General features: G+C 38.5%; 1 protein-coding gene and 1 long non-coding RNA gene across 23 annotated transcripts in view; one reads left to right on the top strand and one right to left on the bottom strand.

The window, feature by feature from the left end:
- The first annotated feature begins 5,619 nt into the window (after window positions 1–5,619).
- Window positions 5,620–12,588, top strand: LOC308191467. Its single transcript, XR_013948016.1, has 2 exons — window positions 5,620–6,674; window positions 10,612–12,588. It is a non-coding gene; the product is annotated as an uncharacterized lncRNA (long non-coding RNA).
- Window positions 12,589–17,136: 4,548 nt separating this feature from the next.
- The window catches only part of EPB41L2 (erythrocyte membrane protein band 4.1 like 2), a 113,166-nt gene continuing 104,398 nt past the window's right edge, over window positions 17,137–25,904 (bottom strand). For all 22 annotated transcript variants that reach the window (XM_080583834.1, XM_080583824.1, XM_080583823.1 and 19 more), the window contains 3 exons: window positions 24,294–24,374; window positions 22,224–22,370; window positions 17,137–18,417 (listed from right to left, as the gene is read on the bottom strand). In XM_080583834.1, coding sequence (XP_080439960.1) covers window positions 22,263–22,370; window positions 24,294–24,374 — 189 coding nt within the window. In that variant the 3' untranslated portion in view covers window positions 17,137–18,417; window positions 22,224–22,262. The remainder of the gene's footprint in view (window positions 18,418–22,223; window positions 22,371–24,293; window positions 24,375–25,904) is intronic.

Here is a 25,904-nt window from a genome sequence, read left to right as displayed (position 1 = left end):
AGAGCAGAACAGCTTTTTACCACACGCCTACCTGCACCGTCTACGTTACACTGATTTCCCCTTTGCTGATCAGAAAGAAGGGCACACCAGGAGGCAGCTGTGAGCCATCCAAGAGATGGGGTGGAAGGAGATTGGGTTTATTTTGCAGCATTTGTTTAAAAAGACACACACACCCTTCCATTTAATACACTGCTGCTTGAAGTCTTGGGCAGAGAAGACAAAGCATATGTTTTCTGAAGATCTCTGGTCCTTTACCAGACATGGGATTCAGCTGTATGGAGCTACTGTGTCGGACTGGGTTGTGCTGAGGACAGGGGAAAAACCAGCACACTGGCCAAGGACAGCTGTTCATAGGGCAGTGATCAGGGTTAAGTCCTGTTAGAGGTGAGCTGTGGGCTGCTCTAGCAAGAACACAGGTTAATTTCATGTGTTCCCATGTCTATTTCCAAAAGCTGATCTTTTTAACTGAAATCGTTTGGTGGAAAAAGATTAAATATTTGTTAACTTAATAACACATCTAACATACTTAATAATTTTATGTTTAACATAAATATGAACAAAAGCTCTTAAGGAAACATTTACTGACTCTTTGTAAGGTCCTATTGCCAGACAAGGAGAAGCATGACTTGAACAACAGTCCTTATTGGCTAAACAGGAAAGGCAGCAGGTAGAAATGCTTTTTCTGCCCCCTCAAGCAAGAAAGAAGAAAAAGAGAAGAAAAAGAAAAGATTGCAATCAGCACATCTTGAGGCACAAAGACAGAAAAATGGCACTAACAGCTCCTTTTGCCATGGAAAAGGCTGTGGTCAAGGGACTAGGAACAATTTTTTTTTTCTTCATTCTTTCCAAGTTGTAAAAAAGAGGCCATATCCAGATGGTTTAACTAATAATGGATAGAAAGTAAATATTTTGGTTTGTAATTGGAAAGAAGTCTCATGCACTGGCACCGCTGCCAGATGATTTTGCAAGGGTAGGTTAATATTCACCTATACAGGAGGATCATTAACAAAACAGAAACTGAAATAACCGGTATTGAACAGAAACACTTTGACAAGCAGGAATCCTGGAAGGGAACTAGAAGCTAGCCAAGCAGGTCTTTATTTCTCTGATGCTAATTTTTCATAACTCTCAAGCATAACATCCAGGAGACTAGAAACCCATTATCGTCATGCCAACATTCAAATGATCTGGCCTAGTTATAGGTAGGAAAAATAAATGCAAGGCAGGAGGAATGAAAAGATTGTTGAAACAGATAGAGAATTGGAATATAAATAAGCTACTTAGCATGGTTTATGCAAAATAACTGTTACTTTGTTAATGAGATTACAAGTTTGTTTGATAAAGGCAACCACCGCTTCAATATACTTAGATTTCCTAAGGCGCTTGGATTAGTAACACACAATGTGCTCATTCAAAAGTAATCACTTTTCTGTATCAATAAGGCACACGAGTAATGAATTAGGAATTGCTGCAGTCATATCCACAGGGGATTTGCTGCATGCAGTGCTCTGAGCGAGGCTACCGTTAGGCATTTGGCAGCACAACCGCTTCACTTTCGGAAGGGGCTCAACGGGTGCTCACCCGGCTCTGCACGACTTACAGGCTGTGCCAGCGTCCCCTCACGGATGTCCAGACAGCAAACCCAATCAGAAAATGAAGCCACTTTAAAAATAATCCAGTTGCTACCTTCCCTCAAAGCTCAGAAACTTGCAGCTTATCAGCTGGATCAATAACTTGAACCAACTTGCCATGTGGAGACACAAAGTGGAAATAGATGAAGTAGGAGGAAGAGAAAAAACAAAGTAGATGTGAAGTCCCCACACCGAAACCGTGCAGATGACCAAAGGCTCAGTGCTGAGCAGAAAGGATAACAAAGCAGTTAGGCTCTGTGATCTGGATCATTTGTGAGAAACTAGGTTCGTTGCAAGAAAAAGCATTGTCACGTGTCCAAAGCCAAGTGTTACACCTAGAAATACGATGAAGAGGTCATCCCCACCGACTGGAGGACCGGATCCTGGTGGATGGAGATGCAGAGCAAGTAAGCAGCACAGCACTGCCACCAAACTGCTCCAGCAGCTGTGGCCAAAAAGCCCTCCTGGTGAGCGAACAGCCAAGCTGCACGTGGGAGTAAAGACCTGATTTTACATTTCAGTGTCACAGGTGAGGGAGATTGAAGCCTTTGATATGCTCACATTGCAAAAGGTAACTTTAAAAATCGGAGAGCATACAAAAGGAGCTGCAAGGATGTTTCAAGGACTGGTGAAAAAAAAAATAAAAATCCTACTATAAGGAATTTAAAGATCAGTGTGTGCGGTTTAACAGAAGAGAGATTGAGAAGTGATACCGCAGGGCATATCTACTTTCACAGGGAAAAGATACCATGTCCCCAAATCTCCCTGACCCACTGGAGGAATGGGCAACTGGGATGAGCAGCTCGAAGTGGAAGTGTGGCCAGCTCTGAGCCTGATGCGAGGCTGGCATTTTAAACCAGGAACAAGCTAGGGGAAGGGGCAGACAATTCTCCTTCCACCGATGATTTCAAATCAAGGTTAGATATTCTGGGGGAAAGCTAGCCTTAAACAATTTATTGGATTCTACAAAGGATGTGGAAAGAAGTGAAATTGCCTGTAATGATAAAGATACCAAGCTACTTGATTGAATCTAGGTTGAAGAGGGTTTTGATGTTACAACAAGAGCATACAGGAGAAAGATGAGATCTAAATGCTCATTTAGCATTAAAATTTAATAAATTTAATATACTTTTCAGGGAACTTTTTGGCTTGATAGCCCAAGAAACCAAAGCCCCTTTCTTTTCTTTATTTTTTTTTATTTTTACTTTTTTTTTTTTTAAGGTTCCAAGTCTCAGTTTTGCAGCAGTCTTTTTATTGTTTTCCCTAGGAAAGCGCAATCTCAGCTCCACAAGTTCAGCCATCACTTGGCTGACGTGCGTGTTGGCCATTCGTCCTCAGTGAACATGAACATTTTGGTTGCTGCCCAAAAGGCTCTCAAACACCTGCAATAACGACTTTCTTTTGTTTACTGTGCTTGAGCCTTCACAGGCAAATCTTACTCCTTCCCCTGGGCTCCAGCGGGTATTACACTGCCTTTATATATTCCTGAGGAAAGCTATATGGAAGTTTTAAGAGAATGTTTTCCACTGGAAACTGTGATTAAATCAAAATATTCAACAAGGAAGTGTTCATTAGCACATGCACACCCCTCCGAAGATGAGAAGCTGAAGTCATTTTTTCAAACAAGGTAGATGTGATGTTCATTATGTTTAATGTTATTTGGCAGGTTTTTGGAGAAGGGAGTCATTTAAAGTTTGAATGAATTCAATGTGTTCATATTTTATGTAAATAATCAAAATGACACAGATGAAATAAGACTTTTAGTGGCTTTAAAATTAATGTTCCCTAAATTCCATTTCACAGGAAATTAAATTTTTGTTCTGATTCAAGCCAAAAGGAAAATTTTGAAATGGCAGGATTTCCCGTGAGCCTGAGCTTCCCAGCACTGCAGGGCTGGGAGCACCAGCAGGGTGACGAGCAATCGGTTGCTTCTTTCAGACTTGTGGGAGGTAAGGGACGTTTTAGCGATGCTCATGAACCTGTCTATTTTCCAAAATGCTCTTAGTCATCAAGGAAACCATATGTTTCTGCCTAACTAATCCATGCCTGGGCTGGTTTTTTTCCACTTATCTTCTGACTGGTAGGCGAATGCACTCATATTTGCACCCAGCAGAGCCACACAGGGCATTTCCCACTCCAGCACGGGAGCTGCCCAGGTGGAAAGCCCAGCTGGGTGAAGCAGCACTGCCATGGCAGCAGAGAAGATGTCACTGCCACTGCCAGGGGACACGTGGCTTCACGCACAGAGGGTTTCTGTCCATTAGCAGGGCAGAGGCAGCTGACAGCAGAGGTGTGAATTTTACTGCTGTGACCTTCACAGGCAGTCTGACAGATTGCTTGCAATTAGCTAGTCCAACCTCTGCTGTGCTGGCTTGCCCAAATCCACTCCGTTTTTGGCTATAACCTGTATCTCAAGAAGTCATCTGGTCCAGATTTTAGAGTTGCTAATGACTGAAATGCTGCTACAACCTGAGGCAGAAAATGAACTGCCCTCATTGTAAAAATACATGTAATCTGGTTTCTATCTGCATTTGTCCTGCCTCAATATGGAAGCTTGTTTCACGTGCTTATTTCCCATTGGCAAAGTTTTGTTCCTCCCATAACTGTTATGATCAGAGGTGACAGCTGTCATTTGACAAAGAGTTTGTACATATGTGAAGGGCTGAGAATTTCCTCATTCTTCCTAGGGAGAAATTAACCATCCGAAAGCTGTCTGCTCTGCAGTCTATCATCTGTCCAGCCCCAGGACCATCAGGTGTGACAAGCAAGGTAACGACACGCTCCATCATCCTCTGCGTCTCTCATTTGATAGAAAGCACTATAATCTCTCAAGCACACAAGGAGAAAACAATTAAAAAATCCAAGTAACTGCTTTGCCCTTCTATAAAGGTATGTGGTTCCTGTTAACTTCACTGTGAGCCATGCACGTGTCAGAGACAAATACTCCCTGGGCTCATTCTGCAATGCCAGAGCTCTTGGAATTAGGTCACGGACTTCATTCATTCAGCCAGAACTTTCTGATTGCTCGAGAATTATTATTATTATTAAGAATATCATTTAGGGATGAATTTTTAAAAGGATCCAGAAGTGGGTTCATCAAAATGTTGCAACTGTTTTGCAGACTGGCATGCTAACATACAAAATAGTCTAAAAAAAAATAATCTGAGTTAACTTTATGTAAAATAAGAATTTAGGGAATTTATTGATCATAGCTGAAGGTATCTATGCAAGGAGGGAATTATCTGGCCACAGATGGCCCTATAATAATATTAATAACCCCACCACCTGGCCTTTAATCCATGCTTTTCATCATAGATCATAAAACACTTTATGAATGAGGTCAAACATCTAGTGGGAAGAGCCAGAATCAGATGTAATGGTTAGAAGTTAAAGCCAAACAGATATAAGTAAGAAATAAGGCACGCTCCATTTGTTCTACTAATCAAAACAGCAGATGAATAACATAACCAGAAGTTTGTCTGCAAACATGATATTCTCCATCACTTTTTGTCACAAAAGAACGATCTCATGCCAGATACGTTACAGCTCAAATAAAACTACAAACTTAAAGCAATTGCTAGGTGAGATTAGTTGCCTTTTGAATACAGTAGATAAAGAATACAAAGTGAACACAGAAGTAACGTGTTCATTACAAGTGACACTACACATTTGTTCACTACAAATCCACTGCATTTTCCATTAACTCCAGCCTACCCACCTGCCTAATTAGTCAAATCTTCTACATCACTGCTGGGCATCCAGAGAAAATTGCTATTAAAATGGTAGTTTCCGTTTTGAGCTCACAGTCCCATTTCAGATTTGGTAGGTATTAAACAAATGCTCGTAAAATGGGCCAGATTTTTTGTCCGTGTCATAACAATCTGCTGAAGCCACAAAACCATAATGCTTTATGTTACCTGGTACCTTCCTTCATTGGGCATCAGATGCGATATGCCACAGATTGGATGTTCAGGTAGACTAACCTGATCTCTGACAACTTGAAGCATGTCTCTGCTGGGATTCAAGCATGCGGGCAGGTCAAATGGCAAGACTCTGCATTGTCTCCAGGTGACATCAAGATGCCACATCTACTGAGGTGACAGTTTTATAAATCTGAAGGTGTAAGGAAGGGATATATTATGGCTAGTATTCTTTCTAAACTTATCAGTGCGTCCTAGACACAGTTCTGCTATGGACTGGTGACCAGATGGGAAAAACTGAACACCCCAAATCCAGTTGCTTACTTGGATGTTTAAAAGGTTCATAAATTCTTTGGCATGTATGTCCCTGAGAATCAGATATTTCTGATTTTTCTAAAAAAAGAATCCTTCCTGAATTTTGCTGTTCAGCAGCTACTTTTTGGAAAAAATGCTGTTGCTACAGCACCATTCTCTCACTTGTGCCTGCCTCAGTGGTTTGGTCTGAAAACTTCAGAACAGAGAGTACATGTATGCCTGTGTTCCAACCTGTATGTATAACAGGGTCTTCACCTTGAGGGAACAATTGAGGTCTATTGTAAATAATAATCACTAATATATCTGGAAGGAGTATGCTTATTATTCAGAATGGCATGTATATTAGCAGACGACAGAGCCCATACTGCTGAAAAGGCAGCAGCTTTACATATTGCGCCCAGCCCAACATATCCAAAGGTTTCAGAGCCCTACACTACTTGAATAAGCACTTTTAAACTCCATGGTTGAGTAACTTTACAAGTGACCTCCAATCCTATTAAGAATCACGGGCCTATACAAACAAACCAAAGTCCAAAAAGTGATAATAGTCTGAGCAAAGGGCAGAATGTTGATGCAGAAAAAAAAAAAGAAGAAAAAAAAGGAAGAAAGCAGGATAAATCAGCTCCACACTTACAGAGCTGAAGAAACTTATTCAGCAAGGCTGCTGCAGAAGAAATGAGCCTAACTTACATTATTTCCGTGTTTGTAAGGGAGCTACCCGGCTGCATTCTCTTTGGCTGGATCTTCATGTCTGTGGCTTTATTCCTCCTGATGCTCATCGCCTATTTCAGGATGCAACTATCAGAAGGTGAGTCGCAATTCAGGCAGAAAGAGTGGGTAGGCAGACAAAACTTCTCATTCAACAGGCTGCTGTCAGGCTTGTACTCTTAACTAGACCGAAGAGAACAATGATCCTACTCTTCTGAAGCTGTACTGCATTTTAAGCCATTTTCCGATTTGAAAAAATATTATAAAAATATGTTTGGAATTCAGATTGAATCCTCACTGAAAATTCTGTAGTTTTACCTATGATGCAGTACAAAAAGACAACCAAATAGAGAAAAAGAATAGGGCGGCTAGAGCAAAGATTGTTTTTCTCTGTGTGAGTCTTCAGCATGAAGCTGCCAGCAGCTACACCCCACAATAGCTGGCTGCTGAGTGTGCCTCTGCGTTCTTTCAAAGGTATGCATTTGTTCTTACTTGGTACGTGAATGTACATTTGCCATTTTAATTTTTCTATGTTAAAATCAGCTTATATTTGCTTCCGAAATCCATCTTTACAGTAAAAGCAGCAGAAGAAACAGCCTGCCCACCCAGGTGAACGCACAGCAAGTGACACAAACCTCACACCAGTGTTGCAAACCGGGGTCCTCACAGGATCTGATGCGTCCTGCACAAAGACACAGGGCTATGGCTGTAGCAGGCAGGGGATTCCTTTCAGGAAAGAAATCCCTGCACATCAGACCACCGCATTTTAATGGGATGGTTTTCATGCCTTCCAGGTTTGAGTCCCAGCTAGGTCTGATATATAGTCTGAGACTGCTCAATCTGAGCTGATGTACACACATGCCGCTCTCATTTTAAGCCTCCAATCTTAAACAAAAACTGCCAAGGCCTGTCCCAGAGTGCATTCATATCAGTCCTTATCTTGTTTTTTCCTTCAGCCCTTCCAAAACCCCTCCTTGCAGACGTTAGTTAAGCTTGTTCCTGAAATTAGCTGCCTTTTGACCTTTTTTCCTTAAGGAGTGCTGGAGAAGCTAAAGTGACATCCTAGATTTCCTCAGTAAACTTCAGCATGCTTCTTGGTGTAGCTCGATGCGAATCCCATGAGGGACAAATGTCCATGATGCATTGTACTGCAGGTTTCAGCTCCAACAGCTCACCCGTGATCTCAAAAGCAGACTTGTCTAGGACAACCCTGCCTGCAGAGCTCTGCAGGGAAACCAAGACGCTTGCCCAGAGCTGACCCAAGGTGAGCCTCACAGCAACAGGCTACATTTACCCAACCACTGCAAGGTTAGGGAAGAAGCCTTGCCTGAATTCCAGATCAAGCCCTGCAAGTGGTACATTCATTAAACTTGTTCTGTCCTGAATATATCTTCTGAAAACCTGAAAATTGGGCAATTTACCACAGTTCTAAATGTAGGAAAGGCCACAATATCCCCAAATGTAGCATGAATTAATTTCTTATTTTGCATAATATCTCCAGGCATCTAGAACTGAGGCTTTTGCAAGGAGGAAGGGTGTTTGTTTGCATACAAGTGTACACCACAAGCTACCTTCAGGCTGCTAAAACTCAGACATTTCCTGTTGAAGATGTGCTGAATTAATCAACTAGGAAAGCCTGCTCTGCATGACTAACTCAGCTCTGCCTTCACCTCTCTCCAAGGATAATTTATAACCGCTGACAGTTTTTCACACGCTGGCAAACAACAAAAAATGGTTTGGTGCCAAAACATCATACAATTCAGTATCTACGAGGGAGAAGGAAACCTAAGTATTGAGAGCTCTATCACTTTCAGAAAGATTGTCTTAGGAAAAACAGAATAGAAGCTAATGGAATTGTTGCATTCATCTTTGGATAAAAACAGGAGTTCTCTCTTTCAGCAAATAATCAGTGTCTATCTGTGATAAGTACCAGCTGTCTAACTGAATGAAATAATACTACTGAACTCATTTTTACGTGGCGTTTCTCTTGCTTTTCTATTCCAGCTAAGACTGAGCGAAACAGGAAAAGGAGGTGGGCTACAGATCCCAAGGGTATGGGCATTTTGCTAAGGCTCAGAAAATGCTTTCATTAAACCAAAAGAATCCATCTGAAAAACCCCACAGACATTCATGTTTGTGCTGCATGATCAACCACTGAAACAGACTGGCCTATAGCTTTGGATTTGTAAGGAGTTTAAGTAATGATTTCCTAAATTTTCTAAGAGTAGCAATCAAGCTTTTAAGAGAGAGGTGGATGATCTGGGTGGCAGGGGAATTTGTCAAAGGAACAGGAAGGAAGTAAGGAAGGAAAGGTAGCTTCCTTACTTCTCCCTTTCCTAGCTAAGGAGGATGAAGTAAGAGAAATCCCTGACTGCCCAGGGCTCCATGGAAGGAAATTCTCCATTTCCACATCAGAAGCGTCCTGGGTGGGATTCTAAGGAGGGTGGGAGATTCATTCTTGTCTAACACTTTGGACATCACTGTCCCAGCTCTAACTCTAAGCCCTTCCTTCACTTGATCTGGGGGAGAGTCCAGCCCGTCACCCAGGCCTCCAGACTACTCATGAATCACGGTGAGCAGTTCTCCCTGAGCAGGCGATCTGAGGCAGCTTCAGGCCATCAGGCAAGCCACGTAACTAAAAAATAAGCCTGCGAACAGACCCCTTTAAGTGCTAACAGTCCTTCTCAACAAAGCCGCAAAAATTCGGTAGGCCCTGGGTACCCATTTCCTTAGATCCCATTAAAAATAAATAAAACAAATTTGCATTACTACAAGCAAGGCTGCCTTGTTTCACTGTCAAATGAGCACTCTTCATTTTTCTCTATAGAGCAAGAGAGAAGGTCCATATAAATACATCAAAACTCATTTCGGTATTATCCCCTTAAGGTTTCTTAAGAATAAATCTAAGCCTAACAAACGAAACCACAGAACTTTACTCTGAACAACTGACGATGACAGGGGAATCTACCGTCTGACGAAATTTTTTATGCTAACTAGACTTTTTTTTTTCTCCTCACCTTTTTTTTCCCCCTCCAATTCCCCACCCCTCTCCAAATACTCTCCTAGCCTCTGATGACACTACCCTGTTTTGAAGATGCAGGCTTATGTTCCTGTTCTGTTTATACCACAGGCAGCTCAGGGATGTCTGGGCTGTCACGGCACTGCCACAGTAAAACAGAAAGCGAATTTTCAGTAAACACTAATTCCTGCTCTACTGCTGCTGGTGCAGCCTCAACTTGAGTACTGCATGTAGTTTTGGGCACCAGAGTTTAAGAAAGACATAAAACTATTAAAGAGCATCCAAAGGAATGCTACAAAGATGGTGAAGGGTCAGGAGAGCATGATGTATGAAGAGCAGCTGAGGCCCCTTGGTTTGTTCAGCCCAGAGCAGAGCAGGCTGAGGGGAGGCCTCATGGCGGCCTGCAGCTCCCTCACGAGGGGAGCGGAGGGGCAGGCGCTGAGCTCTGCTCTCTGGGGACAGCGACAGGACCCGAGGGAACGGCATGGGGCTGGGACAGGGGAGGGTCAGGCTGGGTGTGAGGGAAAGGGTCTGCACCCAGAGGGTGGTCGGGCACTGGGATTCCCTAAGGAAGCAGTCATGGCACTGAGCCTGCTGGAGTTCAAGAAGTGTTTGGACCATGCTCTCAGAGACATCGTCTGTTTTTTTGTGTGTTTCTGTGCGGAGCCAGCCCTGTGGGTCTCTTCCAACCCAAACTAGTCTATGGTTCGATGCTCTCCTTGCAGTTGTTGAGGAGTTTTATTCCGATTGAAAGCTAGTAGAGGCACTGAGGATAGGGTATTTCTGCTGCTAACAGCGGAGTTTGTATCAGAGCTTCACTGGGCATAAGCATGGGCTGTCTGTCACCCCCAGATGATTTTCTAAAAACATATGGAAATTGATAATATTGCACCACTCATGTGCCTTCAGTTTCATAAAAATCATACTAATAAACACCAGCTCCTTTTCTTTATAAAAATTCACCACCTCAAGGTAGCACATTCTTACGTATGTTTCTGTTGCTTGGTTTATCTTCCAGTTGATAAGGAACTGGCCATGCTGCATGACCCCAGAAACACCCTCCTGGATTATCGCAAGGAGCAGCAGAAGCTGTGGAGATCTGGGAAAAAAGTGAACAAATGCAGGAACTGAATGACATTTAAGGGAGTCTCATGTCTCAGGAAGCAAGCTTACAACCAGTGCTCAGCTCTGCAGGTTTAAAAATAACCAGCTGTAGATAAATACCACAGAGGAGAACAAAATGGAGAGAAGCTAGTGCCGCGCTGTACAAACGAAACAGCTGCTGCCATTCAAAAAGGCCGTGTAGCAGTCTTGCTCTGTCCCATGAGGCCAAGTGAGCAGTACTTTATTCCCCTCATCAGACACCAGAGACCTCCTGCAATGTACTGTATCAGTTTGTTTACATGACGCAGGATTCGGTGGGAGAGAAAGCACCTTGCTCACTAGTCCTTTGCTAGCCTACAAGGAAGAAAACTATATAACAAGCTCCTGAGAGAGCTGAGCTGCACATACAAGGCAGGCAGTCTTATTAAATTGAAGATGCAAAAATAGCAAGTTCATATCAAGCAGTGACATCTGGAAATTGAGAAGGGTGATGAGGGGGAACTGACTTATTTTCATTACGTGTATACTTTGGGAAAGAGTGTAGGTTTTCTAAAGTATACTTCCCATAGAGTTTGGAAACAAAATATAACATTGATGGGAAACAAAACGACTTTGCTGATTGATGGTGACAAATTTTGAAACCATGGAAAATTGCAATCAGTGTTTATCCAAACAGCTACTTTAGATTGAGGACACTCCTTGAATAAATGGATGATTTTTCAAATAAAAAACCTGTAAGTATGGATGTGTCTTGTCACACAATCTCCCCCTCCCCAATTAGCTGCAGATGTAAAAGTTTTAGTGTATTTCTGATTGGCTGAGGCCCACAAAAATACAACTCAAACTGTTCAAAAATACTCTTGCCTTTTACCTTCTGTTTCTAATTCAAATTTAAACCCAAACTGATGAATAACAAGTGACTGTACTTACTGTCCCTGATATTTACTGTTCCTACCTGCTAGCAATTGCTGTCTGCAATTACCTCTCCTTACAGCTGGTTGTTGTTATCCACTATGTTCTTGCATGGTGGGTAATGTGCTTTGTATGAGTTATCTGTGTTTTCGCAGAACGGTAGTTTTCACAGCCTTTTGAGAACTCCTTTGAATCATTTTGTAAATATTAAAGAGGCCATGACCACAAGTTTAAGAAATAGTGTAATTTACCAAATGTTATGAGAAGAAAGGAGTCAAACATCAATTACCTTTACTATACATAACAGTTCTCCATCACATTTTAATACTATACTATTTTTTAAAACGTATAATTTTTTCCACATATATATCTATGCAAATAATAGATTCATTGCATTATCAGGTGAAGAGCCAATTATTTGTTAGTTACAAAGAGCTACCTCTGCATTTTTAAAGTAAAGGGTAGGATGCTGAAACGTAAGTACCTCTAGTTAGATCTAGTAGTCTCTAACCTCTTTTTAATTAACTGTGCTTGAAAAGTGCAAAGTACTTTGTAGTTCCTTCCATATGAAATCAGCAGAAGGCTCTGGGTGGAAAACAAACAAGCATTTATGCAGAAGCCATAGCATTGATATGAACAGCAGAAGTTAAATACAGGGAAGATACTTGGACTTTGACTTCAAAGGAGGCAACTTGTAAAAGAAACACAGCGAAGCATGGAAGAACAAAAACAGTAGAAAGAAGCTGATCTTGGTCATCTGCCAGAGGAATCTGCAGCGTGATTGCTGGGTTTCCCACCCTCAGCCGGCAACTCGCACCAGGTGCCCATTATCACTCTCCAGGTGTTTCAAGATATCCTACCGGAACTTTGTAATATCATGCCAGAAGTGTTTTTCCCCATATCCTGTAGTCAAAAAGTTTAAGATAGTTTTCTTCTGATTTTATTCTTTGCATAAACTTGTTCTTTGCAGTAAGAGCAATGTATGCAGTCTTTTTGTTCTTACAAACCTCATACCACAAATTTTATTTGATTAACAACATATACAATGCATTTCAGAGAGCAAAAGAAAAGAAACACTCTAAAGGCAGCTCTCAAATCACAAATGCTCCCTATCATACAGTTGTTAAGTGGACCTTAGATTCATGACAGCAAATTGACACACTTAGGAAACTGGGGAGCACATATTCCCTTTCCTCTCTCACGCCTGGGCTTTTACATTACCTCGCAGGCCTAGTGCAACATAGTCCAAAGCAGAGCATGCTTTCTTTACACCTAGTACATCCAGACTTGACTGTAAAGGCAGAGTCTTAAAAGCTCTTAATATTAGCCTGCTCCTACCATTAATGAATTCTATTCTTATACCTTAAATGCTGGTACTAAGCAACCAGAATAAGTCTGCTTTCATAGAAAGATTCATCATGATTCCATGAAGGCAGTGATGATGAAAAAGTGCCACACTGTTTAACTTTAGGACTTCTAAACTTGGATTTATGTCATTATATAAAGAATGTAAGGTTCACTAAAGAAGATCAGACAGTTATTACAGTGTCAGCAAAGTATTTATGAATACTTACAGGATACAGAGCTTGAGAGATTAAGATGTAATGCATAAAGATTCTTAAGAAAAGTGCTCTTAACTCACAGAGCTGTTATTGACCACATAAAGAATGTATTCAATTGAAAGAACCTACATAAAAAGCCTGTTCTCCTGGTCACATAGATAATGGCTTCTTCAAAATCAATCACAAAATCATAGAATGGTTTGGGTTGGAAGTGACCTTAAAGACCACCCAGTTCCAACCCCCCTGCCATGGGCAGGGACACCTTCCCCTAGAGCAAGTTGCCAAAACCTGATCCAACCTGGCCTTGAACACTTCCAGGGATGGGGCATCCACAGCTTCTCTGGGCAACCTGTGCCAGTGCCTCACCACCTTCGTAGTGAAGAACTTCTTCCTTAGATCTAATCTAAATCTACCGTTTTTTAGTTTAAAGCCATTACCCACAGTTCCTGTAAGCTAACAGTCAAACACCTCAAACGGGAGAGATCCTAAAGTTAGAGCCAGGTATAATATCAGTGTCTAAGAAGAGAGATACGGAAGTCTGATTCTAATGATCTACCTCTACCTACAGTTTGCTCACACCAACAACTTCAAGCAGAGAGCAAGCCCTCCAGCTTTTGGGTATCAGTCCCTGCTGTAACCCTCACTCCATGTCTCTTTTGGCAGAGAATGGTGGTCAGTCAGGTAGAAGCAATTCATAGGCCTGACTGAGCACACAGACCACTTTGGAGATTTCACTCAGACTGTAAATTGTTTGGGTCAGGAACAGTCCTCATTTTGTTCAGCATCTGGATGAATACTGAGTAAGAACCATATTCTGGTTGGTGTCCTTGTTCAATGCCTCTGCCCAAAAGTTTGATTAAGAACTCCTGAAATATTTAGGAGACATTTATCTTTGGCAGAGCAAGATCATGTGTAAGACATAAAGGATATAAGGGACATTTAGAAATACAGATTGCTCACTGTCTTCTGCAGCAGGATACTCTTAGAGATCAAGTTCTTCATCAGTGTATTTCCATTCTAAACAGTACTGACTTCTTACATTTAAGAAACATGCTGCCAGTAGAAAAATCAGTGATTTTGGATATTGGTCATAAGTTACAATAATTGTTCCCCTTTCCACTCCATTCTCACCCCCCTCAATTTCAAACACCCATTCCTCCACCATCTATGGAAAGACAGACTCGCCTGGACCACATGTAAAGATACAGAAGTAAAGTTTAGCAAGCCTTACTACAACCTAGCATTAATGTTGTTGATTTCACAAAATGTCTGAGAATAGTAAATTCCAGATGTAAAAAGTGTTATTTTTTTTAATCACTCCTAAAGACTACTGTAAAATAGTATTACAGCTACTGAGTAGAATACAATGTAGGTATTACATAAGAATTATAACAGAAAAACACTGGGTGCCTTTGCCATAACTGCTTATTGAGCAGTAATTGCTAAAATGCAGGACGATCTGACATTCAGGACTCTGTATCATGTCATGAAAATCCTCAGACCTTGCTGTTTTCAGTTTCATTACTGAATAGTGCCAAGAAACATCTGTTTTCATGCTACTGGCATTAAAAACATATCTTACATTGTTCCTTGGACAAGGAAAAAATATACATTTAAATAACACTACAGAACAAAAGCTTTTGAAAAAGCAAATAGCAAATGTGTAAGAATAAATCTACCGAGGCAGATGAACATAGAAGTCTGATAGACCAATAAATCTTTGAAAATTGCTGAAAGCTGTAAGAATATTTGAGGAAGTGCTAGTTTCTAGTACAGTACTTATTCTGTTTTATACACAGCCCCAGGCAACAATCAGTAGCCTAGGTCAGAAGCAGGATTCTGGGAGTGGTAGTCCTTTAGTATGGCCCAGTGCAGCCATTCATATGTACTTACCTCCAAAATCTCATTGGAGTTCCTTCATGCTAAATAGAATAAATTAAATAAATTAACACTACAGTCATTAGTAGTACTGCTAACGATTGTAACTTGTACTAATATTACTAATCCAAGTATGTTTTCAAAGTGCAGCATAAGAAAAAAAAAAGCAAAACTAAACAAAACCACAGCAAAGCAGCCTGATAATCAAAAGAGTTTCAAACCTCCTAGAGGTGTAGTCAGGTCAACAACGTGGGATACCAGCTGCTCCAAGTAGCCCACTTCCATTGTGAACATGCCTAAAAGCTAAGAAGCTGCCAGTGCTTCCTGGTCAAGGGTACAGTTAATTGTTACTCTGGCCTCCATCAAATCATACAAACTCTGACTTCTGTCATAATATTTCATTTATCTTATTTTATCTAGGTGATTTCTGTGGACAAACTAAAAGTTGCCATTCCGTCTGAGTTGTCCAGCAGAAGAATATTTCAAGAAACACTTTGTACTGCAGTTGCTTATAGATCTGAGCAATACATTTTTTTCTTAAAACCCACCATGTCCAGAGTTGCTTGCTTGTCCTTTATGAAGTCTTAATCAAGGAAACAATCTGAACAATTCTAACATTTAGTATGAACCCTCAGGTGATCATGATAAAAAAGATGTATTAAGTATTTTTATATAGGATCCACATGACTCACTGTTATCAAACAGTATTTAAGCAGAATTACTCAAATACCTTCTCCAGATTTTCATTAAATGGGTTTGTAATTGTGTTTGAAATGAATTGCCTAAGTATTGTAAAGTCAGCTTGTGAAATGTCTTGAGAACAATTTCTTTTGTTGCATTTTGCAGTTTTTGCCATAGGTATATAAAAAAGTAACAATGAAAACTCATCAGAATTGCACAATATTCTAGAGTTTGTGAATAATTTCAACCAGAATCTCTAAAACTTGACTACTTTTAGGTTTAATCACACTTGGGGGCTATGTTTTTCTGCATGACAAAGGCTGTTTAATTAGCACGTTTAATCCATTAAAGCGATAGCTATGCATAAGCTATGCTGAGCTGAAAGAAGTATAAATTTTCCCTCGATATAAGGTTCTGATTAGTATTTGAAGAAATACATCTCTCAGTGAAAGTTGTATTGTTTTCAAAAATATTATATTTGCAGTTTTAAGGATTAAATACAATTGCAATAAAAAACAGAATCGATCTAGTGCCTAACAAACCAAAGATCCAACTCAATAAGGAATTGACTTTCTTCACACCAAACAAGTTCTGTAACTAATACCACACAACATCAAAAATGCCTCTAAGACTTTGTAAAGCTGTTTCTTACACACTTTTTATGTAAATCCATAAAATCATCCCCTTAAATGAATACATCTCCATTATGACCTTCTCTATGTATCCAACATTTACTACTTTCTTGACCACCTACTTGCTCGTGCAGAGTTGTAGTAGTATTTTTAGGTTACTAGGTTGGGTGGGGTTCTTTTTTTAAAAAATCTGGTATTTTTCAGGCTAATGTGGGATGTAATTAAGAACACCTGTATGCATATAAATGAACATCTTGGTTACTGTTGTATTACAGTGTCCAAATTATACAAAGCCAAAACTAAAAGGAATTTCTGTTAACCAAGCATGCTGACAGACGGCAGCAATCTAAACTGAGAACAGCACCAAAAATACATCACTGATAAAATGAGTGAGAAAAGAATTGTACTGAAAGGTAGTATGATTTGTTACTTTAAAATCATAGTACCTCTAATTCAATGAACTCAGTAGAATGACTTGTCAACTGGGGCATTTTAACTTGCATAGTCCTGTCCAAATCTTCTTTTTTTGGAGTCTTTAAGATTTCTTCTTCTCTGAACCACAGAAAACAGGAAGCTTATTGGAAGACACCTAAAAACCACGCTAATATATTAGAAGACAATCGATAATTGTGACACCCTTCAGGTAACCCTGGAGACTATCTGTACTACTCCCTACTCCCTTCTCAGGGTTCTGTGGCTTCTACAATTGCATTTCTCAAAACTGATTTGCTCATTTTAAATATTACCAAATTTATGTCTGAGTGCCAATAGTCATACAGAGAATAAACAACTTTATTTTATAATAGAATTACAGAAAGCAAAAATAACACTTAATACAACTTCAAGCTGCTATAAATCTAATTTGGCATTTTAACTATACACAGAGTCAACAGCAAAACAAAAACAAAACAAACAAACCAAAACAAACCCCCAAACAAACAACCCCCCCAAGAACAACAAAAAAAGTAAAATCCAAAATAATTAACAGGTTTTCTCATTCTCAAACGGCAGTTTCAAATGATGGTACTGTCTCATTACTTTATGAATGGAATCCATCACGCACTTTTTACTCAGTATCCTAGAAACCTGCATTAGCCATTAGACAAAGCATCTGAAACATACACCTTCTCAATAGCAGAAATGTCAGTTCTAACATGTAGGCAGTGAGGTTTAATAGGAAGCAAGCATTCTACAGGCGTGTTCAAATAATGGAAGTGTTGAAGTTTGGACACAGTAACAAAAAAAAGCACTAAGGTTTTAAGCTGCCTAGATCATCTCTTGTTGGAAGAAGAGAAAGATATTTTGTTATTCCTTCTTTCCTTATCTGGAATGTTGCAGACAGCAAAATGTCTACAAAAAGATGAGCATTGGCACCAAAGTGCAAAAAGAACACAGTGCTCAGTCAGAAGAATTTTCTTTGTAACTCCTCCTCCTCTACAGACTACCACACCATCTCTGCCCCACAGAGAGGAGAACCTTAGAACAGAAAGAGTTACAGGAGATATCAGTATAAAATTTATCCAAAGAAAAATATTTTTTTCAAATTTTAGGAAATGTTGTATTTTTATAAAAATCTTTGTTATGTGATACTATATATTTACCTGAATAATCTGAAAAAAATGTAAATTATTCCAGAAAGATTTCGTTTGAAATATTTGGAAAAAAACACTATATCTAAATTAGTTAAGATCCCCTTTTTTGCACAATTACTACCTGCTCCAGTGAACAATGCTTTCCAGACTTCTTTTGTGTTCACTTTCATATAATCAAGAATCAGCTTCAAAAATGCAAATATTTGTGAAAAAGAAGATCATACCCTCTAAAACTTCATTTAAAAAAAGTCTAAGTTTGTTAAGAAGTGGTTATAAAAAAAATAAACAAGAAAGATTGTAAGGGAATATAGACCAAAGATGTTAACATGGAGTTTGGTATTGGCATTTCAGTCTTAAACATCTGGTCATCATTGCTAGGCTTGGTGAATTCGGTTGAGTAGTGATGACTTGGAATGATCACAGTTCTTCATGGTTATGAACATGGTCAGTATCATTTTCATTTCTGGAAGAAAACGGAGGGGGAAGATTACATAAGCATTCATAGCAGATGCTGTGTGAATGTCACATCATCAGATTCAAGAAGACTTTTTTTTTTTAAACGGTATCAGTTATTTTGAGGGAGGGTTATTTCACAAAAAGTGTTGTATGAACTAAAGTCTTCAGTTCTGAGGTAAACAGCAATTCAGTGCTTTTCCTGCTTTAGTATATTTTTCCCTCCCCAAAATTCTCATGGTGTTTTAATAGTCACCTCCTGCACAGTTTACTGAACATTTTAATCCATAGTCTAGTACATAAAAAGAAATGAAGATAATTGCTCAGTTAATAATCCCTGAGAATCAGAGTACAGCATCTTTCCCTTTCATTAGGGAAAGCAAAGATACATAAAAAACATTGCCATAGTTGTGGTCAGGGCAGAGCTTTCATCACCTCAGAAAAAAATAATCCAGATTCATTGTGTGTTTCTATTGCCTAAACACAACTGTCTAGAGACATTTCTACAGGCACACATGGCTTTCGGTTGGTGCTACAGGAGGGCACAGGTCTCCAGATGGTCCATGCTGCAGACAGATATTCAAGACATTTCACGTGGCCTGTATCTGGGCAACTGAATTTGTTCCTGAACATTTAAATAAAAGGCATTGCTCAGTCATCACATCTCAAATACAAGAGTAACATGGTGAAATGTCTTCATATTAGTCCTCTTTCACTTTCTCATAAGCATTTCAGTTTAAGAACTGTAAAGCAATTAGCAAACCCAAACAAAAATGACGCTTTCCAATATATTGCAAACACCATTCTACAATGTATATATTTCTAAAAAAAGCAAAACACCCTCGGATGGAATTATTTTCCTTTTTTTTTTTAAACCAAGTAATAGAATATTTGATGAAAGAACAGAATCAATTTTGCAGTTAGTCACTAACGTAGGAACATGGTGCAAACCTGCCAAGATTTTCTTCCCCCCATGTCAGAGTCCCTTCAAAAGAGATGTTACAGTTACTTACATGGGACAGATTATGCTGAACACTGATTCGAAACATACTTTTCTGGACTGAGATAGCATGAAGAAACTGTTATATTCTGCACAAATATAACAAAAGAAGCAACCTCTGCTCCCAAGACCTTTAAATTCATGCTTAATAATAGTAAATAATAGTAAATGAGTGTTTCAATGATAGCATACACTATAATAGCAAATCCTTACAAATCAGAACGATTTGTTCTGCTTTCTAAGTGCGGCTTTCTACCTCAGATCTGTATGTGTAAATCCTGAAAATATAAGAAGGATGGTAGGAGTGTGCATGCTTAGTGTTGCTGTGTACCACTGGGCTAGTGAAGTTACCTAAAACAAGGGCATTCTCCTCTGCTACAAACTAACAGCTGTCTCAAAAGTGGTGTGGATTTTTCCAAGCTCTTCTGGAGCGCAAGTAACATTCCTATCTCACAGTTAGTGCAGGTCCACATCCTCTCCTGTGTTTTCAAAATAAATCTGGAGCATACATGCTATACCTGTTTTCAGTGTCACTAAGCAACAAAGCTACAAGACAAATCCAGTTGAACATCGGAAAAAAGTTAACATAGAGCTTCCTGCACAGTTATTCATTTTTGCTGACTTGTTCCCATCCCTCCTCCCCCACAAGCAAACATCTCCCTGACCGCCAACAAAGCAAACAAAAAACCTCAACAAAACAAACACATGGTCCTATACCCCCACCCTCAAACAAATTCCACTACACACATGCACCAGTTCTGTAGTCCTTCAGCCCACTGCTTTATAAAATAAATCTTTCCTGTCTAAATCACTTTTATGTATACATATGTATACATATGTATACAGCACATGCAAACAAAGGGTTGGAGGTACAGCACTGTGTTTTAAGTTACTGGCAGCTGAAGTTGTCTGAGAGTGCCTGCAACTTTTGAAAATATATTTTTAAAATGTCAGAACTCTGCTACCTCCACCAGAAGACAGCCCTTTGTTATTTCCAGTTTATAACATTAACATCCAGGAGAAGGAGTGTTGACCTAGCACTTCTAAATCTGATCCATATTGGTTTTGGTTTGTATAAGTTACGAGCAAAACTTATTCCTTCCTTTTTCAAACACAACCTGACTAACACTGAAGAACTATTCAGAGGGCAGCTCAAACTCAGCTCCATTCTGACTTAAAGACTCCAGTTTCTCAGCAAGCTCTCAAAGGAGAGCCAACCAAAAGGTAATTTATGAATTATCAAAGTAAACACTCCTCATTCTAGCACAATCTGTGTGAGGCCAGGAAAGGCAACTGGAACCCTCTCATTCAATACTTGGGGTACGCCTGCACACGAAGGACCTGGAGGGACTGCAACCATTCTACACATTACTGAGGAAATAAGAATCGAGAAAACTAACTGCTGTAAAAAAATACAAGATAGTTTTCTTCTACTTCATGATAAAGATGATTTTCATTTCTTCAGATATTTTCTTTTACTTCAAACCCTACACTGACAGAGTTTGCCCACTTGATAGCAGCCAATAATACCTCTGGTAGCCAAACACTGAGATTCATCAGTAGAAAGAGAGGTCTCCAAAAAGAAGGTTTAAAACATCACTGTTTAAAACTTTACTTATTTTTAAATCTCTCCTATTGTTGTTTAACGTTTCCAATCAATATTTTTTCCTTGAAGCTGAATCTACAGTCAACAAACCAATCACGTTTGAAAATACTGAAGCTTCAGTTTCAGGACGTCAGCTAGTATGACAAGCTGAAGAAACCTGAAGCTTTAAACACCAAAGCTGATGCCGGGCTTCACATTAGCCTATATCCAGTACGACAGCACTTTATTCAGTGTTCTTTGTGATCTTTCTGGTGAATACTTCAAGAACAGCAGTACTTTAAAAATTATTATTCCTAGAAATTTTACTAGTAGCAACAAAAATATTGTTTCCTTCTGAATATCTAAATTCTGAGCTGTTTTGTGGCACTGTGGATTCTGTCAATCAACATAGCAAACTTTTTTTTAATAAAAATATATACTTTTTTTAAAGAATTCTGACCTGGGCCACTACAGTTTATACTGACTGTCACAGATTTTTGGTAATAGTTTGAGGTTACTAGATGGTCAAGGCCTGGATTATACTGCTCAAGTAGAAATAAATTTCAGGTAGTACTTCGTATTTAATTTTTGTTTCCTAAAGTAAATTCTTTAATATAATAAAACTCATAAAACATCCAATAAAAGTACAATTATTGGTAATGACAAGTATTACATTCATCAGTAAAGAAACTTTCTATACTGATTTCATTCATGCTTAGACACAGCCCAAACCACCTGTTTTGAGTTTTTTTAATTTTTTTTTTAATGACTCTAAAGATATGTTAAATTATCCTTACCACCGATTTCCTAGCATTGTTTTTTCATGTAAGTCAAACAACAATAAGGAAAAACACATTTTCCCTGTTTAAGCTTAGCTTTTAGTTTTACGCCACTGGATGGCTGCATATGGAACAGACTTGTTTTTCAGTAAGAATGGGATTTTTTTTTGGACCTTTATCAACAAAGGAAGTGTTCAGATAGAAACCCAATTGTTCTAAAACTGAAGAACATACAATAATTTTCCATCTGAAACAAGAACCTAAAAGTCTTCTATTACCAATTCTGTTACTGCTCAACACTAATGATCTTCTATTAGTGCTTATTTCAATTCATTATTTTGTGATAATATATACCAAAGATCCCCCCATATTTTTCTAAGCCTTTTATTACAGAATGTAACAGAAAATATTGATAGAAAAAGTAGCATAAGTTTATCATTACATAAGTTTACCTGAAATATTTGCTTGAGGATGTTTTTGAGTTTTTGATTTTAGTCTTCGTCTTCCTCAGCAAGTTCGGTTTCTTTGTGCACCACTACTCTTGTGACAGACATGTCAGGGTGTTGTTCTTTGGCTTCTTTGATTGCCTGTGCCAGGGCCTGCAACCATATTTAAATTATGTAAATCAACAACAGAAAAAGGGCATTAATAAAGGGCCAGGGAATAGGTGTGTAGCATTGGCAATTCTGATAAGAAATATTCAGAAGTCTAAGTTCCTGAGCTTGAGAGGGCTTAGAAAAAAACCACAAGAAACAGAAAACCAAAAACCATGACACTTTAAGAAAGGCTTCAAAAAGGTACCCAAATTTCCAAAGTAGCAAATAACCTTAAAGTCACCCTGTAACTTTTCTAGCTTACCTCAGAAGACAAAAACTACTTTATACTGGAAGAATTAGAATTTCTGCAACAGGTTTGACAAAGACAAAACAAGGATGTCATACTAAGGAAACACGTACAGGGGAACACATCGTATGCATTGGTACAATACTGGTGTTTACTCATGTACTAATTCTAATATTTTTTATTGGTTTGAATTCTATAACGGGCCAAATGTAAGCTATTTAGTGTAAGTGAGGATTTAAAAGAGAGTGGCTATTGAGATTTATTAACCAGTGTTGATCATCAGATGATTAACAATGAAAAAACAGAGGTTTCTAATCTCTAAATTACACATGTTAAAAGCACTCGAATTCTGAAATTCAAAATTAAAATATTTTTCTCCTATTGAAAAGTCTTTTAGAGATGTAGGGAGCAAAAAGACAAGAGTGAACACACATCATATCGTTTGTGCTTCTGTAGAGCTCCATATCAAATGAAGAAGTTGTGGTAGAATTTTCTTAAATCTGTTAAGAGCTACTCACTGCTTTGAGTTTCAGTGATTTATTTTTTTAAAATAATAATTTTCTACTTCACTAACCATTTATCTCAAAACAAAGAAGGACTTGGAGAATGGTTTTTACTAAAGCATCGTCTTATACTCTAAAGGTATTATGTGACCTTTTCTGATGTCCCAAGTGCATTGAACATATGTAAAGGCAGACAAGGGCCATGCCTAATGCTGAACAACCTTGTCATTTAATTATAAGTTTCAAGAAGAGATTGAACTTGTCAAGAACCACTTTCTAGCAGTAGATCAAAATCTGAAATTAAATTCCCTGAAAGCTCTCACTATATTACACTAAGAAGCTAAATTAAACCTTGTTGAGTTGTGTAGCTTCCATAAAGTTAGAATCGGATTCACTGAATCTTTATGTGTAAGGTAGGCTTTTCCACTTATATTATGCAGTGACTGTTGATTGACTTTACCACTATAGTTTCTTAGATTAAAAAAAGTGTGATCATCACTACAAAGAATAGGTAATAGCACTTTCTCAATGTTTTTTCTGTGTACTTATTGAATTCACCTTTCTTAATTGGGCAGGTAGAAGTAATTTTAACCTTTGTTGCGACGGTATCAAAATATAACTGCCTTGGTGCTGATAGAGATCAAATGTATGATTACAGCAGATCAACAATTATTTTTGTTGTATAGAATTCCGTAAATACAAGTCAAAAACTATTTTTCACATTCAATCAGTTTTTGTCTTTACATATTTCAAAGTTTTCAGTCAAGACGAACTCTGCATTTAGATGTTGCTGACACAAAGCAGTAGAGACTCCCATCTGCCTAGATTAACGTATCAGAATTGATTTAGTAATGCTTTTCCTCCCAAATGGCAAAAGCGGCACTAGACTAGGTGAGTCTCTTCCAAAATAAGCAGTCCCTGTAAAAAATAGTAAGAAATCTATTCACATGGTTTATAATGCAAAGTTAAAAATGCGTATAACTCTCAGTTTTACTCTACAGGCTCTCTATTTGCTAAATACCATACTTCAACAGATTTGCTGAAATCAACAGTCTCAGGATCTTTCTACATCCTTCTGTTCTCCACCTTTGTCCTACTTCAGGTTTTTGAAAAATCTTCTATAACTCATTGGACTATTGATAACACATTGTAAGTATTAGCAGCTTACATACTCACCTCATCATGGTCAATGTCTCCATCTCCAGTAATGACAATTCGCTTCTCAATTCTTGTTTCTGATACCCCACCTTTTACCATCTACAGATGGCACAAAAAAACACATGAAAACAACTTTGTGTAATTATTTTATATGGCCGTAAGCTTTCCGGTACGGCACTGAAGCAAGTAAATTTCTCTGTCACTGGACTACAGTCAGTAGTAAGTAATCTTGGTGCCAAGTCATCCTTTTTCAGTTATGCAATTAGTCACACTCTAGCAATTGTTAAAAAAAACTTGATTAAAAAACAAGTAATGGAGAGTTTTTTCTGTTATTGGAGCCCAAGTTTGAACAGATCTTGATATGCAGACCAACAGGAATTCCAGGCTCTTCCACGATATAAATCTGGCAACAAGGAAAATTCTTGTCTTTGATTTCAATCTATCCAGCATGGGCTTCTAATGAATAATACTCACTAAATAATCCCATATGATATAATACAAGCACAATCCTTTTTTTTTCTCCTCAACTCACATACCATAGTGTCAAGTTTTCAACATATTTCACATTGTTGATGGAAATAATTTAATGCTTTGTTTCTTAATTTCTCACTCTAATTTTAGCACACAAAAATTTTCACAGACAAAATTGTATGGTGGTTGTTTTGTTTTATTTTAAATGAGCCTGCATAATAGAAAAAAATAAAGTACTTCTCAAGATCCACTGGCCTTTATTAGAAAAGATGCAATATAAGCCTGTCAAGAACACCATTTGAAAATTAGAACTATTTTGACAGGCACCTTTATCAAAAACAAACAGTTTGGGATGTAAAATATGAAGTTCATTTAGAAAGCTCACAGAGCCTGTTGATCGACAATAAGCAGTCTACAAAAATATAAGGAACTACTGTGTTATGGTCATCGCCATCATATTTGAGAAGACAAGAATGAAGCTATTTTCTTTAATGTTTCCCTCCAAAAAGAAGCATCCACATGTGGACTTGACATGGAAATATCTATTTTAAAAAAATTATATCCATGATATCACAATTTTTTGAATAAAGATTTTTCTTAAAACAGTGACGACTTAATGAATGCAAAAGGGATCAAGAGACTGAGAAGGACCTGGCTGCTATTCCATCTAAAGAAATGTAGTCATTGTAAATTCAGAGCTGATTTTATTTTATGCAGCTTTCATCTGATAAATTTCCAACGTTATCCATCCAGTGTCATTCCATGAATACAACTTTCAATATTAAGTATATCTGGTTGCTTAATTTATACAGTCAGCAACAGGTTATTGTTCCATTCTCTGATGACGTGAAACATCTTGTCTTGGGAAGAAAAAAATCCCAAACTAACACTTTACATTTCCTTCTTCCCTTTTGCTTCACTGTAAACAGTGCTTTCTGTAACCTTGAAAAAAGTATTTTAAGAGTTTAAAGACAAGAGCTGGAAACTTTGTTGTGGGGGCACTCCAAAAATTTGATATTTACATAAACGATGAATAAAAACAACACTTTAGTAGTTCTAACATACTCCGGCATTAAACATCACATGAGACCGAAATAGATGTGATGCCCTGATAAGACTGAGTTTTCCTTTTCTTTTCAAGCATGGAATGCAGAGCAC

This window comes from Anser brachyrhynchus, assembly GCF_964034855.1.
Source record: "Anser brachyrhynchus genome assembly, chromosome: 3".
NCBI lineage: Eukaryota > Metazoa > Chordata > Aves > Anseriformes > Anatidae > Anser > Anser brachyrhynchus.
The sequence above is the reverse complement of the archived record's forward strand: the minus strand, read 5'-3'. Positions and strand labels throughout refer to the sequence as shown.